General features: G+C 38.4%; 2 protein-coding genes across 2 annotated transcripts in view; both read left to right on the forward strand.

The window, feature by feature from the left end:
* LOC137623044 (histone-lysine N-methyltransferase PRDM9-like) overlaps nucleotides 1–27,772 on the forward strand; it is a 212,706-nt gene that overhangs the window by 171,844 nt on the left and 13,090 nt on the right. The window lies entirely within an intron of this gene.
* Nucleotides 13,472–27,772, forward strand: part of LOC137623045 (zinc finger protein 420-like) — a 17,551-nt gene continuing 3,250 nt past the window's right edge. Inside the window, 3 exon segments of the mRNA XM_068353679.1 lie at nucleotides 13,472–13,866; nucleotides 13,947–14,124; nucleotides 14,126–14,537. Coding sequence (XP_068209780.1) covers nucleotides 13,569–13,866; nucleotides 13,947–14,124; nucleotides 14,126–14,537 — 888 coding nt within the window. The 5' untranslated portion in view covers nucleotides 13,472–13,568.

Genomic DNA, 27,772 nt, shown 5'->3' on the forward strand with positions numbered 1-27,772 from the left:
CCGGCACCACAACCTACCTGGCAAACGGGGAGATTGTAAGATACCGGCCAAAGATATTGCGATGGCTCGGCCATCGCTAAAGGACAGAGAGGGGAAGGGAAAGGGTCTTGTGTGTCGTTTCAATTTCGGCGCCATCGTGGGCGGCAGAAGAATATCGATTCCTCAGCCCAGGACCGTGCCGAAACAAGACTTGTCTTCTAGACCCCAAGAGAGAAGGTGGCGGCAGTGTACTACCACTTTCGAATGCGGACTAGGGAAGCTAGACTTCCTATGTCTGCAACTGTAAACCGGCAGGAGAGTGACTACTCCCCCGGCAGTAGAGTTGCAGACATAAAGACTGAATATTGTCGTAAATCAAAGCCGGGATACTCACCGGCAAAGAGGGAAGACAGAAAAACACTAGCCTAGTCAAGCCGGAGTACACTACACTATGGCAAGACCAAGATAGGGTTGTCGCCTAATAGCAACACTCAAAGGGAAGGTAGGGTTTACCCTTAAATCTCTAAAAGAGACGAGTATCGAATTTTATAAATAATTCTAGGAGATATACTATCTCCTGTTGAATTGATAAAACGATACAAGAGGGTAAGCGCGGATAATGTACGAAAGTATACTAAGACACGTAGGCTAGCCTAGCATGAGTTGAGATCTCTGCTACGCTATATCACAGAGACTCTGAAGTATACGATCAACACATTGTGAGGAAGAGGAAATATATGTGCATGATCTTATCTTCACTAGTATAATTTTGCCTAAATAGCTATAATTCATTCAAGGTAAATACCGGGAACATCGTTCTACTGACTAAATAAAGCATATATGGCGAACTACAGCATCCAAAATGGCGCCTCCGGTGACCGGCTAAACTCCAATAAACACACTTAAGTTATGCTTATTCAACTGTGAGAAGGGAGTTAAAAATTATACACAGGAAAGATTAAATCTTCAACTTTCCAGAGGCTGAAGATGCTCGAGAATGCATGATAAATCCTGAGATTAGTAACAAAACACCGAGAGCAAGCGGTCGATACACCGTGCGTAATTGGCTACTAACAAAGGAATGGGTATCCATATTGGGCCCTGTAGTAGTACGGGGAGGGGATCCAGCAGGTAACCTTAATGACGGCTCTCCTTCAATTTCGCCACTCTTCCCCCTCAGAGCGAAAACTCTATTTGGGGTGAATATTGCTATGTGTGGTATCAAGAAATACGTCCCATGATAAAATGCGATATCCTTAAGGATATTTTTAAGGATACTTGCGGCAGGAGTTAGAATTCTGGAGACCTATTTTCAATTCTCTGGGAGTATCACTGTAGCTAAATATCCCTTAGAAAGCTGCCTAAAGAAAACTTCCATCAGGACGACATGGCTTGAGCCCAAAAAGTTGGATTTATATCATACTTTTGCTAAACATGCCACCTAAAACCGAAACCATTGCTGAGTTTACATAACATTGCCGATCATAACGAACAAACAAACACATTTACACATCTGTGTATAGGTTAGAAACTCAACATAAATGAAATAAGAGTGATTTTGTGCCATGTTTCTTGAAAACACTGTCTAAAACATAAAAAAGTTTCATGTTTCATCGCTAATCTTGGCAAACAAACGAACGCATTTACATATCCAAGTGATAACCAATGATACTAGGAGCTTTTTAAGATTTTATTATGAATAAAGATTTTAATATGTGTGATGAAGTATTTAAAACCAAAGGGTAGTAACAGGCTGGCCTTGAAATTGCTGTCCGTCCATGGAGTATATGATGAAAATATTTTTTTTTAAGGAAATTTTGAGTTTTGCTGTTTACAATTGGTCGTCCTTTACACGGTAATATGTTGTATATGTTTTCTTTAAGCTCAATTAACTATTTAAATGATTGTAATTTTCTAGAATGCAATAATGCTTCCGAAACAAAATCGAATATATAAGAGAGAGATCAGCTGCTGAAAAGTGATCGAATGCAGTTTTCATTTATTTGAAAGAAACAATTATCGAGATATTTAAGGTTTTAGTTTATAAAATATGCTGTATTTCTGTTTAAGAAAGCATAGATAACATACTGCTTAAGAGATAACACATAAGTTGTGTCATGCTTTTGGAGTAGCTGCGTAGGCTACAGTCGTCTAAACATAAACAATGAACATTTACAGTAAGTACAGTCAAGCTGTACTATAGTAATATTACTATTCATTTATCATATAAATATACGTTACAGTATCAGTGAGTATTAGGTTACAGTACAGTAATACTAGATAGTAACAACTTTTGCTAAACAGAACACTAAGGGGATGATGACGACTCGGTAAACTTTACCATAGTACAATAATGTACTGTAACCTTACTGTTTCCAGCACATAGTTTACTACATGTGTGCAAATGTTCTGTACACTGTACATATGATTATAAACTGTTGTAGAAATCAAATTAAAACTATTAGTCAGTATTTACTGTGTTAATCATCAGCTCTGGCACCCGTTAGTGGCAAGGGGCAGTGACTTTTTAGGTAAGGAGCTAGCCCACACTAGTGCAACATTTTTTCGCGAATTTTAGCTTATTGCGACTCTGTCTAACCTAACTCGCGATAAACGAGGTCTGACTGTATATATATAACGGATTTTGAGCAAAGCGAAAAATCTATTTTTGGATGATATGGCCATGTCGTCCTGATGGAAGGTTCCTTTAGGTAGCTTTCTAAGGGATAATTGGCTACATTGATACTCCCAGAGAATTAACCACAGGTCTCCAGAATTCAGCTGATGCCAACCGAAAGTAAATCAAAAGTATTTGTTGATTATTGATATGATCAAGAAATTGAAAAATAAAATATAAACGTGCTTTGATAAACCACAATTAAACACAGTAATGTCTAATGAAATATGAAGGCTTAATATTGAACTAAAAATTGAATACTGTATGAAGCTTTAAAAATTAACTACCTGTATGCGATTGCGAGAGCGAGCGTACACACGCACAGAGAAAGAGCTACAACAATTTCGCAATGTACCTAAGGATAAGACGAACTGTATGGAAACTGATTTCCTGTAACCTATTGGCGCTGATGTAATATTCATCATGAAGATATTTCTAATAAGTTGAGAAATTATATATAAAAAAAATGGCATACGTATGTGCGCCATATTTTGATACGGTAGGTAGCAGCACTTTCAGATCAGCTGATCATAACCAAATTTAGACAAAATTTTAAGTACTTCTTGATTGGCAAAATGCTTCAAAATTGAAAAATAGAATAGAAAATTGCATTAATGGAGCATATGGTATCCTATGAAACAGAATGAAATAATGATAGACAGTAAGAGAATATTGATAAAATGTGATTGAGATGATTGCCGAATCATAACGCATCATTATAAATCTACGGAAACTTTACTTTTTGAGTTCGACATGTGACAAAATCTACTTACAACGCATCTCTCAGTCCCTATCTCCGTCGTAAGTTAGCAACTACCTGTATATTATATATATATATATATATATATATATATATATATATATATATATGTATATGTAATTTATTTATTTATTTATTTTCGGGCTCAGCCATGTCGTCCTGAAGGAAGGTTCCTTTAGGTAGCTTTCTAAGAGATATTTGCTGCAGTGATACTCCCAGAGAATTAACCGTAGGTCTCCAGAATTCTAACTCCTGGCGCGAGTATCCTTAATATATCTTTAAGGATATCGCATAATATCAGGAGACGTATTTTTTGATACGACACATAGCAATCTTCACCCCGAATAGATTTAACTCTGAGGAGGAAGAGTGGCAAACGAAAGGGGAGCCATTATCAAGATACCCAGAAGACTTCCTGTCCATACTACAATGGCCCATCATTCTTTTAATCTGTAGCATTTAAGATGAGTGCACTCCCACGCTTCTCTCGGTGTTTGTTACTGATTTTGGAATATTATAATGCTTTCTCCAGCATTTTCAGCCTCTGGAAGGTAGAGTATCTAATATTTCCAGTGTATAATTTATAGGCTCCCTTCTCCCAGTTAAATTCGTATAATTTGTGAGTTTAGTTGAGTGTAGCCGACACCGGAGGCGGCCGTTTTGAGACCGCTGTCGCACGTCATAAATGTATTTTATTTAGTCAGTTGTGCGACATTCACAGTATTTAGCAATAAAAGAGAACATTTTAGCTAGTTAGGCAAATTATACTAGTGAAGATTTCGCATACATTATAAATATTCCTCCTCCGATATGTAACATTACTTTCGTATAAAATGGGGACCAGATGGTATCAACCTTGGCCACGGCCCCCACCAGAGTTAGGCTAGCCTAACTTGTAATGTATACGTTAGTAAAGTAATTCCCATTGTTTAACCTCACTGTATCGTTCCCTATTAATTCAGATGGGGATATATGTCCCCTAGAATTTGTGGATATGGTTTGATACTTTTCCCTTATAGAGAAAAGAGGCTAAACCTTTCTTCCCTCCCTGAGCGCCGACATTACAAGCGGCAACCTCTGTCTTTCATCATCGCCATGAGTTGTAAACTCCGGCTTGACTTAGAAAGTCGTATACCGTCTACCTTTTTTGCTGCTGAGTATCCCTGTTTTGAAGTAAGACGGTAGCTCAGGGTGTATAGTCTTGCAGCCGACAATGTCGCCGACGGGAATCTTTGTTCCTCTGCCGCCCACAGCGGCGTCAGCACAGGAAGCCATGCTTCCTTAGTTTACAGCCGAAAGTATATGGCTTACCTGCCGCCACCTTTCTCCCCTGTATACTATAAGTCTACATCTTGCAGCTGACAATGTCACCGACAGGGAAATCTCGTCCACGACAGCATTGGCACAGGAAGCCATCTTTCCTTAATTTTCAGCCGAAAGTAGGTGGCATACCTGCCGCCGCCTTTCTCCCCTGTAAACTATAAGACCCTTTTCCCTCCCCCCTCTGTCCTTTATTGTCGGCCTAGCCGTCACAACATTCTTTCGCCGGTATTCAGGCAGTCATCCCGGCTTGCCGGGTTGACTATGTTGCCGGCTGGGACCCTACCAGCGGCGGTTAGGTTGCCGCCTCGGCCACTTCCTTCTTATGTCCTTCCTTCAACAGAGGTGAATGCCCTGGGGGGAAAGACTAAGCGGGCCCCGACGGCTGCCGGTGGGAAACCCATTATACTGTTGAGAATTCTTCAGTCCTCTCTTGGCCAGCCATCCACAAACCTTGCAACTGGCAGTACAGCCGGCGGCAAAAGTTGTGGCCAGATGGAAGCCAGACTCAGATGCATTCCTCCCCTTCCATTAGAATTCTCATTCTGGTAAGTTGACAGTAGGCGGCAGTAGCCCTCCTACACTTCCATTTATTGTGCTAAACCATAATAATAGGAAACCCTCCTTTCCATTCTTTCTCTCTCTATCAGGCGGCACTAGCCTAACCCTGGTAGTAAACCGGTAAAACTACAGTATAAAACAATACATGAGTTTTCTATTATAGTCATTATAGAAGCCATTCTACACAAAAATTTGTCCCTTGGTGGAATATTCAATGTCAAATAACTCTTGAAGCTATGAGAGCTGCATTTACTCGATATTGGCGTCATCCTTGTAATTACTACAGTAATTAGTTTATTGTACGAAAGCAAGAAAACAGGCTAAGTGCCATTTTCTGTTAGACTTTATATCCAAAATTATTTGGAAGACTAACCTAATGGAAGTCTGGAAAATAATATGAAAGATTAGTGGGGAATATATATCTTTACCATCACCTGTGATTGAATATAAAAGTCAAATGTTACAAAATACAGAGAATTTAAGTGAAGAATTCGCAGATCATTTTTTAAAAGTCTCTTTAAAAAAATATTTTTGTACATCTATGTATTACCAACAATGTATAAGTGAAGAAAATCATCCTCTTGACTTTGAACTATAAGAATAGAATCATATAATTTGTCTTTTAGCTTTGAAGATCTTTTATCAGCCTTATCTACATTTATTGATTCAACTCTTAGAATTGATAATTTCACCTATTCAATGATCAAATATTTACCCATAGAAACTAAGTCTAAGTAATCCAAATATTTGGAGCTTTTCCATAATTTTGGCCTTTTTGAAACCTGGACAATGTTGCAAAATCATGACCAACTATTGGTCCATTGTATTAACATCTTTTACATGTAAATGAATGGAAAAGATGGTGAACGCACAATTGGTATGGGTTTTAGGTCAGAAAGTACTTAACCCCTTGCAGTGTTGCTTCCGACAGATGTGATCTTGCACTGATGATTTAGCAAGATTAGAGGCATCAATTAGTGAAGGTTTTGCCAGCATAAAGCATCACATGCATTTTTTTTTTACTTGGAGAAGGCATATGATACTACCTGGAGAGACTGTATTCTTCAAACCATTCATGGAATTTGATTAAGAGGGAAACTTTCAATGTTTGTTACATCTGTACTGAATAACTTCCAATTTACAGTTACAGTAGGTAATATGTTCTCGTCAACTTATGATCAAGAGGGGCGCATTCCACAAAGCATTGTCCTTAGTGTAACATTATTTGACTTATCCATAAATGGCATTAGTTTTGTAATCCCTCATGAAGTCATACCAACATTATATGTCGATGACCTCTGTTTTATTTGCAGCATCACGAATGACTGTTGCTGAAAGAAAGATTCCTCTAACTATTGATAAAATAGCAGAATGGGCTGCCAAGTTAGGATTTAAGTTTTCATCCTCGAAAATTTTGGCGATGCATTTTTGCCGTATAAGGGGTTTTCATCCTGATTTGGACCTATACATATATGGGGAAAGTATTTCTTGCAATAAAATGAAACTTTATTTTTAGGGTTGTCCTTGGACAGTAAATTAACATGGGTTCTTCATGTTTAAAATTTTAGGGTGAAATGTATTCACTTTCTTAATTTGATTTGTTTTATCCCATACTTCTTGGGGTACGATCAAAAGCACCTTCTATTTCTGTACAAAGCATTAATTGCTTCTAAAGTTTCATATAACTGTGATATATATTGCACAGCAAGAAAAACAGCTCTGGCACTATTGGACACCGTACACAATGTTGCAATAAGACTAGCCAGTGGAGCTTTTATGTCGTTTCCTATATTTAGTCTCTTAGTAGATGCTTGTGAAATGCCTTTGGAGCTTCACCGCCAATCATCACAGGTTCGATACTGGTTTAGGCTTCAGAAGCTGCCAAAGTCACTCACATGTCAAACTTTTTAATGTAAGGTGTGCTACTTTTCCTGATAATTACCCTACATACCCTAAACCTTTAGGGACAGAGTTTTAAGAACCTTTGGAATTTTGGAAATCTTCAAGGGTAAAATACTCTACTATAAATGTATTTTGGATTTTAAACAAGGAACATCCAAAGAGATAATGCGGGTCACTTTCTCGGAGCAAATAGAATATGTTTTTACAGATGGATCTAAGCCCAGCGCTGGCATTGGTTTTGGGATGGGTTTTCCAAATTTTAATCAAGGTGTTAGATTACCTAATGCATCCATTTTTACTGCTGAATGCTATGCTGTTTTAATGGTAGTCCAGGAAACCATCCAGCTACCTCATAAAGGATATTTTTTTGTGACTCCTTAGGTGTATTGATAGCAATGAACCTTTGATTCATTGCACCAAAAAATAATAGAAATTCTTGAATGGCTGTATCGACTTAGAAATAGAGGCAAGAATATTAAATTTTGTTGGGTTCCAGCTCATGTTGACATGAGGGGAAATGAGAAAACGGACTCTGGCAAAGGAAGCACTTCATAGTTGTATAAAAATTATTTTTAGGTACTGGCAAAAGATATGTACTGAGTAATTCACTCAGTATTTAGAGGAACTTGGTACTTATATAGGGAGTTGGAAAATCAGAAAATAAGTGAATTTGTTAAGTCGTTAAGTCCAAGGACATATTTTGACATGCAAAGGTCAAAAGAAGTTTTGTTGTCCCAAATGAGAATTTGTTACACCTTTTTGATGAGTGAAGAACATCAGACATTTTGTGAAAATTGTTTGGTGCCATTAACTGTGAAGCATATATTAACCTAGTGTCCAAATTACTTCACCGAGAGTGTGCCATTTTTATAATTGCAAGGGTAGCGATGGCATATGCATTCTCTCAAAAATTTTTGGACCTAAATCCAATCTAGAATGCCTATTCAATTTTATTGTGGATATTAACTTATTTTTCAAGATATAATCGTTGTTTGAAACAAGAAATATATAATTGTTAACCAAATTTTTGGGCATTAATGACTGTTGCTGTTACAATGCCAGATGATATCTAATAATCAATCAAAAAATCAACTTCCAGCAAGAGTAGGTCTTTTACCGAGCCTTTCGAATAAAATTGTTGGATAGTCAGAGTCTTGGTCAGAGGTGGCAGACAGGCTATTAAAGGGATTTGATGTGAACAGAGGACTTCTACCATCCAAAGGTCTGCTACGAATTCCTACTTTGTAGGCCATCCCCCCACTGGTGGTAAGCTGGAAGGACATGCCCTCCCTAGTGTGAACCTCGGTAACCACACCTTCTTCAACTGGAGGAATGTCCTCTATGTCGAAATGTAGGTTTGGGGTTCCTTCCTAGTTCCTGAGCGTCTGATGGAGGTAAAATTCGTCTTTGCTGCAGAACTGATTTAGATGTAGAGTTCCTTAGCAGTTGCTGGGGGAGTGGGCAACCTTGGTTCCATTGCCCCTGTCAAGATGCGGAGGAGTTGCATCACATGTTGGGACGGTGGCACAGTGAACGTCACCACTCATAGACGCAGCGTCGCATTCAGATTTGTCATTTTGAATGTTCTGCTTGGTTGAATTAATTGCTAAAACTTTAGCGGTAACACAAGTTTCGTTATACTCAATTTCATAGTGTTATTAGGCTTGGAAGGAGAGAATTGTTTAGAGCAGCTTGGCATTGCCAAGTTTTCGGTGGTGGGCACGGCCTAAGCGGTCCGACCACCCTCAATATAGGGAAGATGTAAATTCCTGGTCTAATGAGAAGATCTCTGACGAGAACCCCTTGGCGTACGAGGCAGGCTTTGCTTTTTGATAAAAGCTAGAGACCGATAAAAAGGGTCTTTCAATAAAGCTGGTTCAGTGCTGGAGGAAATGGCCAGCCTTACTTTAAGGTTCTGACAGGATTGCGGAGATGCTTTCACGTCTAATTGGACATGCTTCCAAGAGCGGAAGGGTTTTATTTGCATAATCTGACAAATACTGGTCTCAACTTTACACACTTGTAGGGGGTGAGGGAGATTTAAGAATAGCAGGGTAATCAGGTATACACACTTGTAGGGGGTGAGGGAGATTTAAGAATAGCAGGGTAATCAGGTATTAAGGGTACTGCAAGGCCGGCTCAAAGTCTCGCTGTGCATAGTCGACACCATTCAGTTTACTATGTGTCATCTATTAATTAAAGTTTCAGGAAATTCACAACACAAAATATCAAAGGGACTCTCGTCACAGAGAAGACAATTTGTCTCTAACTCCTGTCGGGAGGAGACACATTAGGATAAAAATCTGTTTTCTGAATCCCCATTGGGTGCCCACTCCCTACACTATATACGTGGTGATTCAATCGAACATCTCTTGTTTAAGCAAGAGGAATAATAAAGATGGGGATCTATGTCTGCCAACGTATGAGAATGCCATAATGATGGCTATCCTGACCTGGGCAAAATAACAGAGATTTATTAGACATAAGTACTCACTCATAACACTCAGATAATGAATAGTAACGCAAGTGACTGTGAAAGAAGAAAAGACCGTAAGTCACTAGCATCAAACTAAAAGGTAAGCGAGTTAAATGCAAAAGGCTTGATCATAGAGGGGAAGTGAGAGCACAACTTCTTCACATCATGACCAGGAGTGATGAAGAAGCACTGTGAACAAGTGTTATGCACGTATGCGCTATGCTTGCCTAGCAACGAAGCATGGTGCAATCAAACTAATTTTCTTTGGTTGGTCATAAAAAACAATACTAGGAGTAACCCTTATAAATGGCTCGTAAGTTCGTATCTGCATATGAATAGATATTATAATGCCTCTAATAAAGCAATCTGACCAGCTTCTTAACAACAATAGCAAGTGGATATCTGACAGTTTCTTTGAATTCAAAGACAAAATACTTACTTATCATCTAGATGCTACAAGTCAGTGGGGAGGAGGGAAGGCACGTATATGAACAGCAGGTGAGTAAAAAAATAAGTTATATCATGATCTTTTTTATTCTATAAATACTCTTGATGCTCATATTGCTGTTTCTCTCACTTAAAAGGGCGAGTAGCTATTGAAGGAAAGAGATAGATAATTTTGTTTTAGTCAATTGAATAAAATCCTAGAATTACCTTCAGGTTGTCATGTTTAAAATTCCCTTACATAACTCATATAATAAAAAAATACTGTACTATATACACTATTTTACAAAAAAGAAAAAAAATCAAAGTAAATTTGAAAAGATTTATAAACTGAAACCAAAAAGTGTATTTCTACCAAACATCATCATCATCATCTTTTTCTGCATCCTTCGCTTTGGTCTCCCTCTCCTTCTCGGATGACCCTCAATCAAAGGGATTAACCGGTGATGAAGTGTGGGACAGAGGTAGATGGAGAAAGCTGGCCAGAAACATCAACCCCACATAAAAGTGGGAAAAGATGCAAACAAAGAAGTAGTAGTAGTTTGGTAGAAATACACTTTTTGGTTTCGGTTTATAAATCTTTTCAAATTTATTTGGATTTTTTGTTTCGTGAAATAGTGTATAAAAGTTATGTTATGTTAGGGAATTTTTTACTTCTTAGGAGTCTAAACCTGTAAATCAATTCCTACATTCAATTGCTTGTAAAGGTTTCTCTGTGCTCAAAAAAAAAGCTTAGTTGTATCAAACCTAGTTATTCTATCTACCTTTCTTTTGGGTGTTTTTAGTTTTAATTTGTGTGGCAATGAGAAGCTGGTGATCACTACCAATATCTGCACCTCTATAGCTTCTTACATTTCTTTGTCATCCTTCTTTATTAAGGGCAATGTGATCTATTTGATTTTTGTTTTGTAATGGCCACATGGTGATGTCTATGTATATTTGTGGATGTTTTTGTGGTGAAAGAGTACCTCCAATGACGAGATTGTTTGCTGAACAGATTTATGAAATGTTCTCCAACTTTAACGCTGAAGTCGCCAATACAATTTTTATATCTCTCTCGGGGATCTCATCTAGTAGACTCGGCAGTTCCTTACAGTATCTTCTGGGGAATCATTTGTTTGGGCATAGCAAACTATAGTACTCATATTGCACTGCTTTGATTTGAACTTTCCTTGTAACAATCTACTATTTACAGCTCTCCACACGGTTAACTACCCCTTCTCTTCCAATTCTATCTGATCTTCCTAAGTAGATATATATATATATATATATATATATATATATATATATATATATATATATATATATATATATATATATATTCTGTATATATACACACACACACACATATATATATATATTGCCTTGGTATAAAGTTTTCTTACTAATCCCCTTACAACATGTTTCACTTAGGGCCAAGATATCCAAACTATATTTCCTAAATTCACTTTCCACTTACTGTAACTTCCCAATCTGATTCATGGTTCTAGCATTCCAATTACCTATTTTCAATTTTTCTTTAGTATTTATAAACCAGGAGATTCTTAGCATCCCACTACGCCCGGGATTGGTGGCCATTCTTTCAACTTTTATTTCCATGACTGATTAAGTCCATAGAGGATTCATTGGCTAGATAAATCAAAGGATAGCCATTTCCTGGTGATGGGCAGGGCCTTTCTAACTAAGGCAAGTGACCCCTGCTGGTCCATACTAATTCTAGTATGATCAACCACCAGACATCAGGATTAAAGTCGAAGAGACGGTTTGTCCATCGCCCCAAACCCAATCTGTCACCCTGCTACCAGTGACTGAGATTTGGGGTAACATTTAATCAGCACCCAAAGCGCTTATTATTTCACCAAGTTGCTCATACCCTTATATGAGTATAACATCGGCAAACATGGATTGGTAAGATATACCTTATAGCACGGTATATATATATATATATATATATATATATATATATATATATATATTATATATATATATATATATATATATATATCTGTTAGAAAAAGATTTTTATCATATACTCCATGTAATGGGTGAACAGCAATTTCAAGGCCAGCCTAATATTACTAAATTTTTATTTCAAGTATTTTACCACATGTAATATCTTTACCAAATTCTTTTAGTATCATTGGATATTACTGTCATTTAATAATGCATTCGTTAAGGGGCCCGGCCTATTTGCCAATATATCGGGGTATATAACAAAAAACAGAAAATCTTAAAAAAATTCACTGAGCTTTATATGGTAATGGAGAATGTTTATACGAAATATTTTGTCTTTATTCCTTTTACTTTCATTGTTTACAGGGTAATTAGTAAAAGTAACTAAATAAGACAAAGCCATTGATTCCTACAAGAAAATGCAGTATTTATTGTTATCGTAAATTTTGATAATCATAGCATTTTAATATAAAACAAATTGTGAGCAATGGCACCTGTATAGATTCCATGAGTCACAAGACAGGAAGTTATAGTTACACCCTACAGTGCTAGTACAGACCTCAGAAAGCGTACGTTTTGACCGGTGACCTTTGTTCGCTTTACGCCTTTATCTTGATATCGGCAAGAATTCCATCGTGCCAAAGAGGAAAAGACAATTTTAACATATCGCTGATATAAGGAAGAAGAAAATTCTCTCTAATAAGAGTACAGAAGTGGTTAATATCGGCAAGATTACAAAGTTAGTGAAAGAGGCAGCGACCAGAAGCCTAAAGAAGCAAGATATCGAGCAAAGGGATCTTCAATTATGATTAAATTATGATAAATAACCTTTTCTTGGTCTATTAATATCCAAACAGGAACAAAAAATTCATAATAATCATGATTAATCTTTTTTTTTTTCTCCATGATTTAGAAGGTTAATTTTTTTTATCATGAAAAAATTCACTTGAGTAAAAAAAGAATATTTTTAGCAAAAAAAAAAAAATAAATAAATAAACTATTTGATTGTAGGTCTATATAGGGTAGTAATCCCCCGGGTCTTATTATTGAGTATCAAGGGAGGAAATAGAATGTGAAAAACACTCATTTTCATGATAAATCGCCCTGGCGTTGTTAAGTGGTACGAATGTCAAAGATTTACAAACGCTTGAATGGAAATGAAAATGTTAATTATGAAAATTCTAAAATAGCACAGACTGAAAGTAGATATTCAGATGAAAATGTTGAGGTTGGCATCTTTCAATCGCCTCCAGCAGACCATAGTTTATTAGACATCAATGGAAAGTTATGTCAACCTGAATCCATCCAAGGAAATGAGCTCCCTTATTTTCATCCCTCAAGAAAAGGAAGATAAATTCTCAAATATATTTCTTTCTAGACGTGAGGAATCTATTGTCTTAGGAGAAATATCTGCCGAACATGGAAATTTCAAAAATACCCTTTCAGAACCTTGTGAATATATACCAAGTGAGAATTCATTGGCACCAAAGGACAAAATGCCTTTCAAGTGTAAAGATTGTGGCCAAATATGTTCTCGGAGAGATGATTTGAACAACCATATGAGAATCCATACAGGTGAAAAGCCTTTTGAATGCAAAGATTGTGGCCAAAGATTTTCTCAGAGAAGTAATTTAAACAGATATATGAGAATCCATACAGGTGAAAAGCCGTTTGAATGTAAAGATTGCGGCAAAAGATTTACTCAGGGATGTGATTTAGACAAACATATGAGAATCCATACAGGTGAAAAGCCGTTTGAATGTAAAGATTGCGGCAAAAGATTTACTGGGAGAGGTGATTTAAACACATATGAGAATCCATACAGGTGAAAAGCTGTTTGAATGTAAAGATTGCAGCAAAAGATTTACTCAGAGGTGATTTAGACAAACATATGAGAATCCATACAGGTGAAAAGCCTTTAGAATGTAAAGATTGCGGCAAAAGATTTTCTGAGAGAAGTACTTTGAACAAACATATAAGAATCCATACAGGTGAAAAGCCTTTTGAATGTAAAGATTGCGGCAAAAGATTTACTCTGGGATGTAATTTGAGCACATATGAGAATCCATACAGGTGAAAAGCAATCATTAGCCATTCATACAGCTGAAAAGCCTTTTGAATGTAAAGATTGCGGCAAAAGATTTACTCAGGGATGTAATTTAAGCACACACATGAGAATCCATACTGGTGAAAAGCCTTTTGAATGTATAGATTGCGGCAAAAGATTTACTCACAGAATTCATTTGAGCAGTCATATGACATTCCATACAGGTGAAAAGCCTTTTGAATGTAAAGATTGCAGCAAAAGATTTACTAAGAGAAGGGATTTAAACACACACATGAGAATCCATACAGGTGAAAAGCCTTTTAAATGTAAAGATTGTGGCCAAAGATTTTCTGTTAGGATTAGTGTGAAACGGCATATGAGAATCCATACAGGTGAAAAGCCTTTTGAGTGTAAAGAATATGATCAAGTATTTTTCCTGAATATTAATTTCTGGAAAAATTCTAACCCCATAGCCATTTCTAGTTAATTTTAAATTGACTATTCAATGTAGACACTTTTATAAGATGAAAAGCATGTATAGTGAGAATTATTACCCTGAATATATTTGTCTTTAAATTCAATATGTTTTTAAAAATAGTTTTGGCTATTGCTAATTTTTTGTACTTGAGTGTAGATGTCCCTGATTAAAAATAGATATAGCTAATTTATTATTAAAATTTTGGAAGGACACAAAAACAATGAAATTATCCAAGTTTAGGAGTCAAGTAATGAAATATAGTTGATAGAATCATGTAAACATCGTATATTAACATTCGGAGCTATTGCTACTTAGAGAAAAGATGAGTGATTTGGATGGGTTAAAAATGAAAGTGAACTTATAAAAGTGAGAAAAGAGCCATTCAGAAATAATTTTAAACTTTGCAATGAAATTGAATAACTAAGAGCAATCATATGATTAATGAATTTCATATCTTACATTTTACATTAATTCTTCACTGGCATCTTCTTGTGAATCACTTATACTTTTTTTTGCTTCCTGATTTTCGAAGGTATTTAGATTTTACATTGATCTCGCACAGCATTCTTCGGGAATATTTGTGAAATCAACTTGGTCTTTAAATCACTTACAAATTACTTTTCACCTTGTGTAAAACACTCTCTCTCTCTCTCTCTCTCTCTCTCTCTCTCTCTCTCTCTCTCTCTCTCTCTCTCTCTCTCTCTCTCTCTCTCTCTCTCTCTCTCTCTCTCTCTCAAACGTTTCTTAATTTGTATGTGTTAAATTTTTTTGTGGCTTGATAAAAGGTTCTTAAGATTAGTAGAAATAATTGTAAAGTTTGCATTGAAATTTTAACTCCTTAAAGACCCTAAAACATTTATGGATTCTGCTTTCAGTTACAGTTTTGGTAATATTATTTCCAGGAATGGGCATTTAGTCGAGTAATCATTTAATTTTCTTTCAATTATTTATTTTATAATCACTTCTCAACTTTTGAACTGCTGATAGGGTTATATTGTTTAGAATCCTTGAATGGCCATAAAAATCAATTATATTCAACACAAGTAAAAGAAATTTCTTGCATGTAGTTTTATACATTTTAATGAAAATAATTTAATTTATTGTAAAAATCAAGAAATTAGGTATGTGCAATAGAATTTTGAAGAAAACTTTTGGAAAATGAGTTATTGTTGATAGAAGATATTATTGGTGTGTATCATAAAAATCAAATTTAGACCTATTTGGTGAAGTTTTCTTGTTCAGTTTTTAGTATGTAGAGAAAGAAATTATTTTCAATACATTTGTTCACTTCTAAGATAATTATTTCATTAAGAAAAAAAAACTGTCTTTAAATTCAAGCTGTATATTTTAGTGTAGTTAAAGTGAGAAAATTCCTGCTTGTAAATATTCTTTACTCTAAAGAGACTAGAGAGAAAGATTGATGAAAAGCCGAGAGATGAACAAGGAGAATTTAGAAGAGATAGAAGTTGTACCAACTAAATTTTCATTCAAAGACTATGTACAGCAATATGTTAAATATAGAAATCCACTTTTCATCTCATTTGTGGACTATGGAAAAAACCTCTGATAGTGTGCACTTGTCAATTTTGTGGATAGTTCTGAGTTATTGTGGAATTTCTATTAAATCTGTAAATTTGATTAAGTTTGTTCATGAACATAGCAAGTGCAAAGTTAATGTAAGTGGAGTCCTATCAAATTAATTTCCAGTGAACAGTTGAGTACTCCAAGGGAATATGGTGTCACTTTTGTTTTTATCTTCACCATGAATTTTGTTATGCCTAGAACAGTTGGGGATGTGGGAGAAGGATTAAATTGGATTGGTAATGGGAAATTGACTGACCTAAAGTATGCTGATGATGCTATCTTTAACAGATCACCACAGGATTTGCAATGCTTGATTACCAGAATGCATGAAATATTACACGAGGTTGGGCTTATGATAAATATAAGAAAATAAGAAAGAGAGCTGAGAATGGCATATGCAATGGAAGCTTAAATGTCATAGGAAGGAGAAAGTATCAATGAGGTAGGATCATTTGGGAACTATGATCTCTGATATAGGGTCTTTAGAATTGGAGTTTATTAAAAGATTGAGAAAAGCAAATCTGGTAATGGCTAGGTTATACGGAGAGTATTTATTTTGATTGTTAAGTGGGAACTTGTTCCAGGAATGTCTCATTACAATATGCAAGACAGGTCAATAGGGGATGATAGAAGCACTAACACACAAGGGCACAGTACCCTGGCAATAACTTTGTTGATGTTGTTCGCAAACCTTCACTTTTAATAGAAAACCCCGATCTGTCCAGAGGCCTAAAAACTCCACACGTGAAAAATATAATTAGATAGGCTACTTTAGCTCTGTCAATTGTAAAGCCATCCCACTCTAAGGCTCTATTTCGTCTCTGTCCGATGAAGACTCTGGCAATAGAGGGGATCAGTGATGTATGAAAGTCGAGTTAAATTCTATCCTAAAACGGGAAAATTTAGTGTGGCCCCACTTAATTACCTGCGCTCACTTACAAGCACTTAATGTAAGTAGCCCTTCTCCACAAGATGGCCGTTGTTATAGCTTGCACCTTTCGTTGACTGGTCCACCCCTCTGTAGTCTTAGCTTCTTGAAAAGTCGGGATTCAGCACAGCTTCCATGTTTATCTTCACTTTCCAGTCATTAGGACACCAGTACTCGCCCATTTTCTTCTGGTTGTTGTGGAAAGAACTGGGGTAAGCCAAACAGATGCAGTTTGACCCATGCATCCGGTCAAAGTGGCGGCTCACTACCGAATGGGATTCAGGATTAGTGTAAATCAGTTCACGTGGGTTCAGCTTCCCACGTTGAGTCTTGTTGAGGTGCCATATCGGGAATTTTGGTTGAGGCAGAATTTTGTACAAAATACTAAGAGCAATCTTGCAACTCTAAGGGAACATACATAATAATAATAATCCAATCTATTATGACATACTAAAAATGAATAATTTAAAAAAAGAGTAATTACCAAAGTGCTGGTGTGATGGGCCAAAATCCTAAGATTAATCAGACCTGAACTGGTACTGGCAGATAATAATAAGATACTTATTAATCAGCAATAATAAAAAAATTTTAAAGACCAGTGTAATAATTTGTCTGAAAACATGTAGTTTAACAAAAGAATCAACATTACTCAGTAAAGTTTGGAAACTAAAATTTCAAGGGTAACTACTATATTAGTGAGATCGAGACCAGAATACAAAAGGAAAGAAGTGAAGAAAACTCTTTACACCCTGGAGATTGAGGGAAGAAGAAAGGAGAATGTGATACAAGCTACCTGTTAGTGCGTGCGAGACAAATCTACAGAACGAATTAATGAAGTCGGTTCTTCACATAAACGTTTATTTAAAGTTAACAAAATGCTGTGAGCTTTAATTAAAATCAATCAAGTGAAATTTGTATATGAAGGTGAATGTGGCAAAAAACTAAAACTGCAGGCAATGGCTCGTGGGACCGTTAAGATAAGCAAATGTGCAGCTTTACCTTTAAACATACAAGTCCAATCCAAATGATTAAGATTGAAGTAAATACAATTCTTCCCACCCAAGGGGTGGGTCTAGGACAACTGGGTGCAGACTAACTATCCGTGGTCAATTTACTATGCTTTATATCCATTATTCTTGTGGTAAATGAGAAATAATTTTGCACTGTCTACCCTATATACAAACATGTTTTACGTATGAAAACATGATATATATTTATGAATTACGTATTACATCTATTTATAATTACTTAAGTATATTCCTATGTATATATTTTATATACTTAACTCATTTCCTTGCTGTGAGTATATGAGTTGCCATTGTTGAAGGGATTTGTTGACTGAATATTTTACAATGTATACTCAAACTCTAGTTTTTCTTAAAGAGGTAGTTCGTTACAAAAATTTGGAATTTTTAAATAAGGTATTTTCAAAAAAGGAAGCCATTTAATTGGCCATGTGCTCAGCCCTTATAAACTAAGTAAACTACTGGTAAATAAACAAACTATCATGCATGTATCTCTTTTCTAAAAGTCGTCATTATTACAATCATAGATGTTACTGCAGCGGCCTGTTAGTCTATGGCTAGTTGTCCTATTCCGACAAGGGGTGAATGTAGAACAATTCGCGAGCCAATTAAAAGTCAAGTTCAGCAACAAGTCTTTATCAAAAGCAAATTTGTTGTCAAGAATCACACCTAAAATCTTAAGACTCATACAGGGTAAAGGAAACATTATTAATGATGAGGAGCAACGTGCGGCCAAGAACAAATTCAAAATTATTGTGGCGAATCCCAGACCTGGTCTGATATCTAACACTTAACACAAAAAGTTTTTTCAAATAAAGTGACTAGTGTAATGAAACCTTTATATTCATTGTGACAAAATGTGAAAAATTACCTTCCGCTTGGCATTGAAATAAGAAGAATCAAGTGACACTTGTTCGAACGACAAATCAAGGCAAAGTAATTCTAGGATTACATTACGATTCTAACCTCAAGAGTCATGGATGCTGTCTGCAAGGGGAACATTGATAGTACACTTTAATTAATAAATGCATATTCTGTTCAGGCACGAGCTGAAGGATGTCAAGGGGTTTGTCACAATGATGTGGCAACAGTTCAAGAAAGAATTTGAATTACACTTTGAAGTTAAAGCAAGAGATTAAATGGGAAAATGATACTGAATGATTTGGCAAAAATAACAAGGGCTTAATGTGGCACCATATACAATGTTGTACCGTAGTCCTCAAAAAATGAGAAACTTAAACATTCCTTTTGCTCTGGGTCTAGTTCAACATGCGTAAAATTTTCTAAATCCTTAGTCAGGCAAAAGGGTTCCTTGCTCTATTCAATAGGACACAAGACTGGACGACATTTTTGAGGGAAGTGTCGTTTATTTCAAAGCGCATGCGCGGGCTACAACAAGTACAGTGCGCCATATGTACCATATACAACATCTCCCCTTTAAGGTTGTTTGATAATCATTTAAAGTTAACAATTCATTTTCGCTTTAAGGAACATAAGTTTTATGAAGTTACATAATCCATTTCTTCCCTACATTTTTTTTGTGATAATACAAATAATAGTGACCCAGCAATCAAATATAATACACTACATGGCAAACACAAATAAACTACAAAGCTCAACACTTATCCACAAATAACATATGACAAATGTTGTGAATGTGTCTTGAACATTAACACAAGAACATTATTTGTTAAATGTGACTTTAACATGGCGTTAACACTAAGTACATGTTCATTTTATGTCATCATCATGGTTGAAATGAAAATAAAATCATTTAATAATAAACCATATCGGGTTGTTTTTGTCATTCTTCCCCGACGTTCCGGGGGTCACTTTGGCGTTTTATTTGGTAGGTGTCGGGGGGTTTTGGGGTGGACCTTTGGTAGGGGTAGGGATGGGTGGTTCAGGCGCAGTCGGTCGTGGTTCAGTCTGAACTCGTAGGGTGTCAGGTGGTTCCGAACCCTTCTGCGGTGGCGACTCTCGGGTGGTGCCGGTTTGAACTAGATCGCTCCGATTCGTCGAATAACACTTCCGTTCTCCATAGCTACCCGCCAGGATCTAGGGTTGGTCATCTGCTGTTTGATTTCACCGTAGCTAGACTGGTCTCTCGCAAAAACTGGGGTGAGACAGGGGAGCTGCACAACTCTATGATGGCGGTCATGCGCTTTGGTGTACTGATTCTTGTACTCTTCTTCTCCTTCCTTGATCTTCTGAATGTCTGGTACCTGCGGTATCAGCTTTGCTGGAGCTGTCGGGACATAAGGAGCTGACTTGGTGACCTGCCATTGTTGAGCGGTGCTAATCTATAGGCAAGTAGTCCGAGGTAGGGGTTTTTATTTTTACTCAATTGCTTTCGCTGTTCTGACAGCCCTCTCTGCTTCTCCGTTGGCTTTTGGATACCGCGGTGATGAGGTGATGTGTGTAAACCCTCAGTCCTTGCTGAATTCCTGGAACTCTCTCGATGCGTACTGAGGTCCATTGTCGGATATTACAACTTTGGGAGCTCCATGAGTGGTGAAGACTTGACAAAGTCTCCGGATGACAGCTTGACTGGTTGTAGATTCTAATTCTTTGAACTCGAGCCATCTAGAACCGTAGTCTACTATCAACACATACTGCTTTGACATGTACTCGAACAGGTCAGTTCCCACTCTTTCCCAGATTTCGTTGGGAGAGGTTTAGAGGGCCAGGAGGGGCTCGGTTGGTTGGTCACGATGCAGGATGCAGGTTGAACAGCTTCTGCACATTGCTTCTACCTGTGATGTGATAGACGGCCACCAAACACTTTCCTTCGCACGGGCCTTGCATTTGGTCATACCCAGGTGTCCAGAGTGGAGTTTCTCCAGGATATTCATCTGGAGTGACTGCTGGATTACTAGACGGTCGTCAAACATCAAGATCTTGTTGATGGTGAAATGTGGTGCCTTCTCCCAGAAGGTCTTGAGGAGCATTAAGTTGGGCATCACAGGAGGCCAGCCTTCTTTCACCCACTTCCGGATCTGCGTACAGACTGCGTCGTTCTGTTGGGCTTCTCGGATTTCTTCGAGTCTCTTGTCACTGGTAGGCAGGTGCTGGATCACTGAATCCTTGAACGCCTCTGTTTCCAGGCAGAAAATATCTTCTTCCTTGGAGGGCTTCCCAATAGGTGCTCGTGAGATGGCGTCGGCAGTCTTCTGATATACCCCTTTGTACGTACTTCACTTCCGGTGAGTATCTCATGAGCCTTAGTGTGAATCTGAGGATGTGAACTGGAAGTTTGGACAGGTCAGTTGTTGTGAGTAGTGGTACAAGCGGTCGGTGGTCTGTTTCCATGGTAAATTTCGAGCCAAGCACATAGTCTGAGAATTTCTCGCACCCCAGGTTACAGCTAGTGCTTCCTTTTCCATTACCGCGTATCTCTTCTCTGTGTCAGTAAGGGACCGAGATGCATAGTATATCGGGCGTCGGATGCCATTGCTGTCAGTTTGGAGAAGGACAGCCCCAAGCCACCTTGGCATGCATCTGTTGCGATGACACATGGTGTGTTCGGGTCATAATGGGCCAGGACTTCAGTTGAAGACAGCATGCGTTTGATGGTGTCGAAGGCGTCTTATTGAGCCTTGTCCCACATCCACATTTGCTCCTTCAGAAGTTGGCGAAGAGGCTCGTTCACTCGGGCTAGTGTCGGTATGAATTTGGCGAATTGGTTTGTCATTCCCATTAACCGCTGTAGCTCTGTGATGTTTCGAGGCTCTGCTAGTTCCGGGATGGCTCGTGTCTTATCTGGATCGACGCCGATGCCTTCTTTGGAGATGACATGACTGAGGAACTTCAAGCATGGTTGGTTGAAACAGCATTTGTTGTTCAACATTACTCCTGCGTCTCGCAGCCTCATCAACACATTCCTCACTCTCTCATCATGTTCTGGTTTTGTCGCTGGGTGAATCAGTATGTCATCCATATAACAGATTACCCCCTTCTAGCCCATTTAGGATCTTCGACATCAGTCTGGAATACTTCCGGCGCCGAACTAATGCCTAAGGGCAGGCGGTTGAAACAGAAGCACCTGTATGGTGTGACAAAGGTTGTCAGCAGTCTGGAATCTGGGTGCAGAGGGGTCTGCCAGAAGCCGGAGTTTGCATCTAACTAGGTGAAGATTGTGCTTCCCCTAATCTTTGCCAGATTGTCATCTACCTTTGCCATCGGGTGAATTTCTCATCTGACTGCTCAGTTCAGTGGTGTCAGGTCCACACACATGCGGACGTCTCCTGATGGTTTTGGGACGACGACCATGCCGGAACACCATTCGGTTGGTTCAGTCACTGCAGAAATTGCGCCAGACTTCTCCATCTTCTCTAGTTGATTTTTCACTTTGGGAAGTAATGGGTGTGGCACTCGCCTCTGTGTGTATAAGCATAACGGGGTGGCGTCGTCTCGCAGCAGAATCTTGTACATCTTGAGCAGGACAAGCCCCTTGAAGACTTCGGGGAACTCCTCCTTAAAGTGTTGGGACAAATCAACTGCGTATACCGTGGAAGCCGGTGTGAGTAGGGCTAGCGCCTGTATCGCTGATTTAGAGAGGAGGTTTTCAGACTGATTCCTCATCACATAGACATCTTCACGATGTGTGCGTTGTCCCGATTTGATCTCCGCTTGACGTAGAACTCCGATGATTAGGTGGTTCAGGCTAACTCCTCCAGAGCCTCGGAACTGGTCGTTCGATTTGGATAGAACTAGACCTTGCGTCCATATTGTCGAGTCTCCCACGACACATATACTGGACCCACTATCGAGTTTGAATCCTGTTACGTGGTTGTTGACTTCTACATCAGTTGACCAGAAATCGTCATCGATCGCATCTATGCTAATCACTTCACCAAGATACATCGCTGATGTGGAATCTCCAACGGTGCTTTCGTTGCTATCATTGAGGTACTCATAAGTACTTGGCCTTTCTTCAATTTCGTAAGTTGCCTTGCTTCAGCAGGCTGTGGCCCAGTTGCCTTTGTTCTTACATTTCTTGCAAGTGTCGTTTCTACCTGGGCACTGCTCTCTTTGTGCTTGTCTTTCCCACAATAATTGCATTTTGGTATCTTTGTAGAGTTGTTCTTGCCGGCTGGTTTCTTTCCTTGGGTTGGGGACCGTTTTTGGCATTGCTGATTTTGACGATTTGGACCTTTCCGACCTTCCCTCATCTTTTTCAGGTGGTCAACTGAAGCTACCCTCGATATCGCTTCTTTATGGCTGTGGGACGACATCGCCGCTCGAAGGTTCTTAATCACCCGGTTAAGGTTGGGGACGCAGCGTTCTCGCAACAGTCTCGGCCGGTCTCATCAGTTGTGCCGATAACAATTCTGTCCCTGATTATCAAGCGAGGAGGGTGCTGGGCCTTCACTACAGGCTGGGGTGATACGTGCTTAATGGGTGAATAAAATTCTGCTGATACTGGCTTTTCTAGGCCTACACGCTCACGGTTAGGATGGGTAGTATCGGTGCTACCACTAGGGGGTCCACGTTAAGACCATGAATGGTATTTTCTCCAGGACAAGTCACCAAAGACAGAGAGGTTTTAGTTTGATGAAGCGCCGACTCAATGTTGGAACACGAGGGACTGATGTAAAATTACTGATTGTGCCATGCTGGTAGCATAGTATAAATTGTGAAGATAGAGCAGGAGGGGGAACGGATGGAAAGTCATGAACTTTGTGCTCGACTGCCGAGACATTAGGGGGGTCAAGTAAGGGACCGTTAATGGGATTTACAAAGTCGCATTACTGAAGGTGTCGCCGGTGAAGAACAAAACTGACTGTGTTTAATGTTAAAATTCGAGTGAGCCTTGAGGCTATTAAAAGCAGTTTCAATTTGAATAGGAATGTCGTAAAGACGTCTCCAAAAAGTCTTAAGATCACAAAGTTCGTTCCTTCACCAATGAGATTTTTAAAGTATTCAATGATTTTGGGAGTCGTACTGGGAAAATCAACCAAAGCAAGATCATGAACAAACAAATTTGGAGTTAACTTCTCCTTTAAGTAAAGCTTTAATCTTCTCTGGGCTGAGTGTTTCAGCCTTAGGCTTTGGAGGGCTGTTGATATTATAAGCGAACTCCGACATCTTGGATTAACCGCGTGTGATGAATGGATTTGCCAAAGCAAAATAAAGGGAAAATCTAAATATCAAAATTTCCATGGCAAATTTGCGAAACTTGACAGTTACAGATGCACAGGGAATGATAATTACATACATACATATACGAAGGCACTTCCCCCAATTTTGGGGGGGTAGCCAACATCAAACAAATTAAACCAAAAAGGGGACCTCTCCTCTCTGCGTTCCTCCCAGCCTGACAAGGGATGATAATCGAATGTTCAAAATTACTAATAATGAGGGAAAAAGGGTTTAGTGGCAAAACAAAATGTAAATAACAAATTTACTTTAAAATTCAAATGTACAGTTGCTGGCTAAGGAGACAATGCACAGTCACGTGACACAAAACACTTTACTAAATGAATTATACTTGTTCATGGCGATAACGATTAATGAAACTACTCATGAAGAGCATAAAGAACGTATTAATAGCGCGAGGGCATGTGAGACAAAATACAATTTCAAAAGTCAAAATAACCGATAGAGACGGACATGTTGTGATATAGTTACACAGTTATGGATGTGCTCAGGCTACCACCGAACAGTTCAAGTTATAGGAGCACGAGACAACAATCAGCTATTAAAAGTGCACTCGCGTAGAGCTAACAAACATAACATTTTCCTCACGCAGAGGTTAACAAAGATAAAATTTCCTCGCGAAAAGGACAAAGAACAAAATCTCCTTATAGAAAGGACAAATAAATTTACACTTATGAAGCGGACAAAAGATAGATTCCCTCACACACAGGTTGAACACAAATCTTACAATAAGGACACAAAATAAGGACACAACACAGCTTTCCCCGCACTGAGGGTAAACGCCATATCCCTTTAGGAAAAGGATAAAATAATTTCCCATATGCAGAGGATAAAGATTAAACATGAATCAATGTTGCGTTGGTAAGTGGTAAAGGGAGTTACAAATGAAACTACTGAATTAATGAAACTTGACGCGCAGTAATCTACATACGGTATTTCAAACGGTAAATAAGAACCCTCTAGTTTTGGTTGTAAACAAGACCCGCCATCTCAAAACAAACACGGGGAGACTTGAATTACAGTGCACCAATTCGCTCTGTAGGACAAGGACATATGCTAGGCTTACGGGGAACATTAGTTGGAAAATTAGGGAAGGCACACTGCACGAGGTACAAATGATAAGAATTGAATGTCAATTGACAAAATTAGCTGACAGAACAAAATAGACTGGCGCTCTTGCAGAGCAGTAAACACAGATGTCTGAACAACATAAAAACATTAGTTCAAGCAGCTTAGAACTTTCTGGTTATGAATGGAACCCACTACCTTGAATGAACACTTCGGTAAATGGATTCAAAACAAAAGTTCCTACGTCAATTTGTAGAAAACCTTCAAACAACAAATGAACCTGGTTACACAGTCTTTCCTTAAACTTGTGGTCACAACAATAAGATCATAATGACTTCTCTCATAATCTCTCCCGAGGCCTAAAAACTCCATATCTGAAAAAAGTAATTAATTCATGGTCTACCTTAGCTCTGTCTATTCAAAGGCCATCCCACTCTAAGGCTTTATTTTTGCTGTGTCCTAGGGACCCCAGTGAGATACTGGACAGAAATTTTACGTTATGATTGGAGACAATGACAATGGATGGGAGCAAGGATGTATTAAAGTAAAGGTAGATTAAGGATGTTTACCTTCGAAGCACTGAGAATGAATGCCGAGTACACTCGTTAGTTCACTTAAACCCTTAAATTAACTTACTCTTTTCAATGTCTCGTGTATGCTATCCCAAACTAAATATTTATATTGCAAACACAATCCATATAAATAAAGGGTGTAGAAATGCAAACATGGGTGACCTAATTAAAGTACTTTATTATAAAATTTATTGTTAAACTGACATCTTAAACTCGGCAGCAAAGAGGTTAAAACAAACATGATAAAATGAAATCAAAGAAATGCAAAAGTTAGCAACAATCAAAAGGGTAATCAAATATATTCGTGACTCGAGGTCTGTTGCAATATCAAATTACAAAAATGCGGTCAGACACGTGGCCCTATACCCGAGACAGGGCTAGTCTCTAAAAGCATAAAGTTATACAAAATGAAACTCGCACTCGGCCCGAAATGTGTAAAAGCCACAATTACCCAAATGACGTGAAATGAAATTCTAACCCAAAAAGGGGAACATTTACTGTGGACCCACGTAATTGCCTGAATTCAGCTGCCGTTGTTATAGCTTGCACCTTTCCTTGACTGACTCTCCCCTCTGTGGTCCTCGTGTCTTGGTAAAACTGGATCACTAGCACAACTTCCAGGTTTTTTGTTCCCTCTCTGCAGCTGTCAGGACACCAAGATTCATCCGTCCTCTTCTAGTTGGTGTGGAAAGGACTGGGGTGAGTCCTCCAGTCAAGGTGGCGGCTCACTAATGAATGGGGTCGGGATCAGTTGAAATCGGTTCACACATCCCAAAATTAATCAGACCTGAACTGGTACTGAGAGATATTGATAAGTTGCTAATAAATCAGCAATACAAAAATTATATTCAAAACCAGAGTAATAATTGTCTCAAGTATGACGAAGTGATCTCTTGTTCCTCAATAATACCAGGGATGTTCGACCTCTGTTCAGTGTCTGAAGAATCAGACAGAACAGTGGAAAGGTGTACGGTCTAGTCCATCTCAAGGGTTTTGATATGCTTCTTCCATTACTGCAGATTGGTATAGGACCAGAGAGTAATACACTCTTGAGTTTGTGATTTAGATAAGTGGAAAGCATGTCTAGAGTCTGGAAACCCCACAAAGTCGAAAGTCTATTTGCTACTAGAGGAAGCAAAGACCATTCAGAACCAACTGTTGTCCCTCTTCTGTTCTGATGGTGTGCAATAACATTCCTCTTCCCAGCAATAAACCTTGCCAAAAGAGAGATTGCTTGAGGCTGTGTCCTCTTTATCATCTCTAATGTTAAATTGCATAGCAGGAGAGAGGGTATGCCTCCATCTTTGAAGAAGTAGGTCACTACCGTGAAGTTGTTGCACATTGGCACCACAGAGTGACCTTTCAGTCTTTGAGGAGTGGAGTAGCACTAGTTGTGCTGCTTACATTTCCAAGAAATTGAAGTGACTCGAACCCCAGTCCGGCAGATTGCCAGGCAGTAAAGTCTCCAAGAGGCCACCACAATCTTAGCATGTGAAGTGGATGCCCTGTTACAGGACTGGTCGAATCCAGGTTGTTACATTTTCCACATTTTGCCATTGTTCAACAGGTGATAAAATAGTTCAGGACACAAAAAGTTTTGATTATATTGTATTAATGAACAACATTGTGACGATTGTGTCCCCTTATGTGCCTGAGAGAGTGATTTACAGGTGTATCACCTAACTAGTGCCAGCACAATTGGTGGCCCCGAAGAGAATAATGTGCTAGAGCCAGTTAGGTGATAACTGAGAAAAGGTGAATGCAACTAACTTTATTTGGACGGAGCATGAGTATATATAAAACCTGTTCCAGTCAAGAATGGCACAAAAATTCAAA

The sequence above is a fragment of the Palaemon carinicauda genome, chromosome 30 (assembly GCF_036898095.1).
Source record: "Palaemon carinicauda isolate YSFRI2023 chromosome 30, ASM3689809v2, whole genome shotgun sequence".
Taxonomy (NCBI): Eukaryota; Metazoa; Arthropoda; class Malacostraca; order Decapoda; family Palaemonidae; genus Palaemon; species Palaemon carinicauda.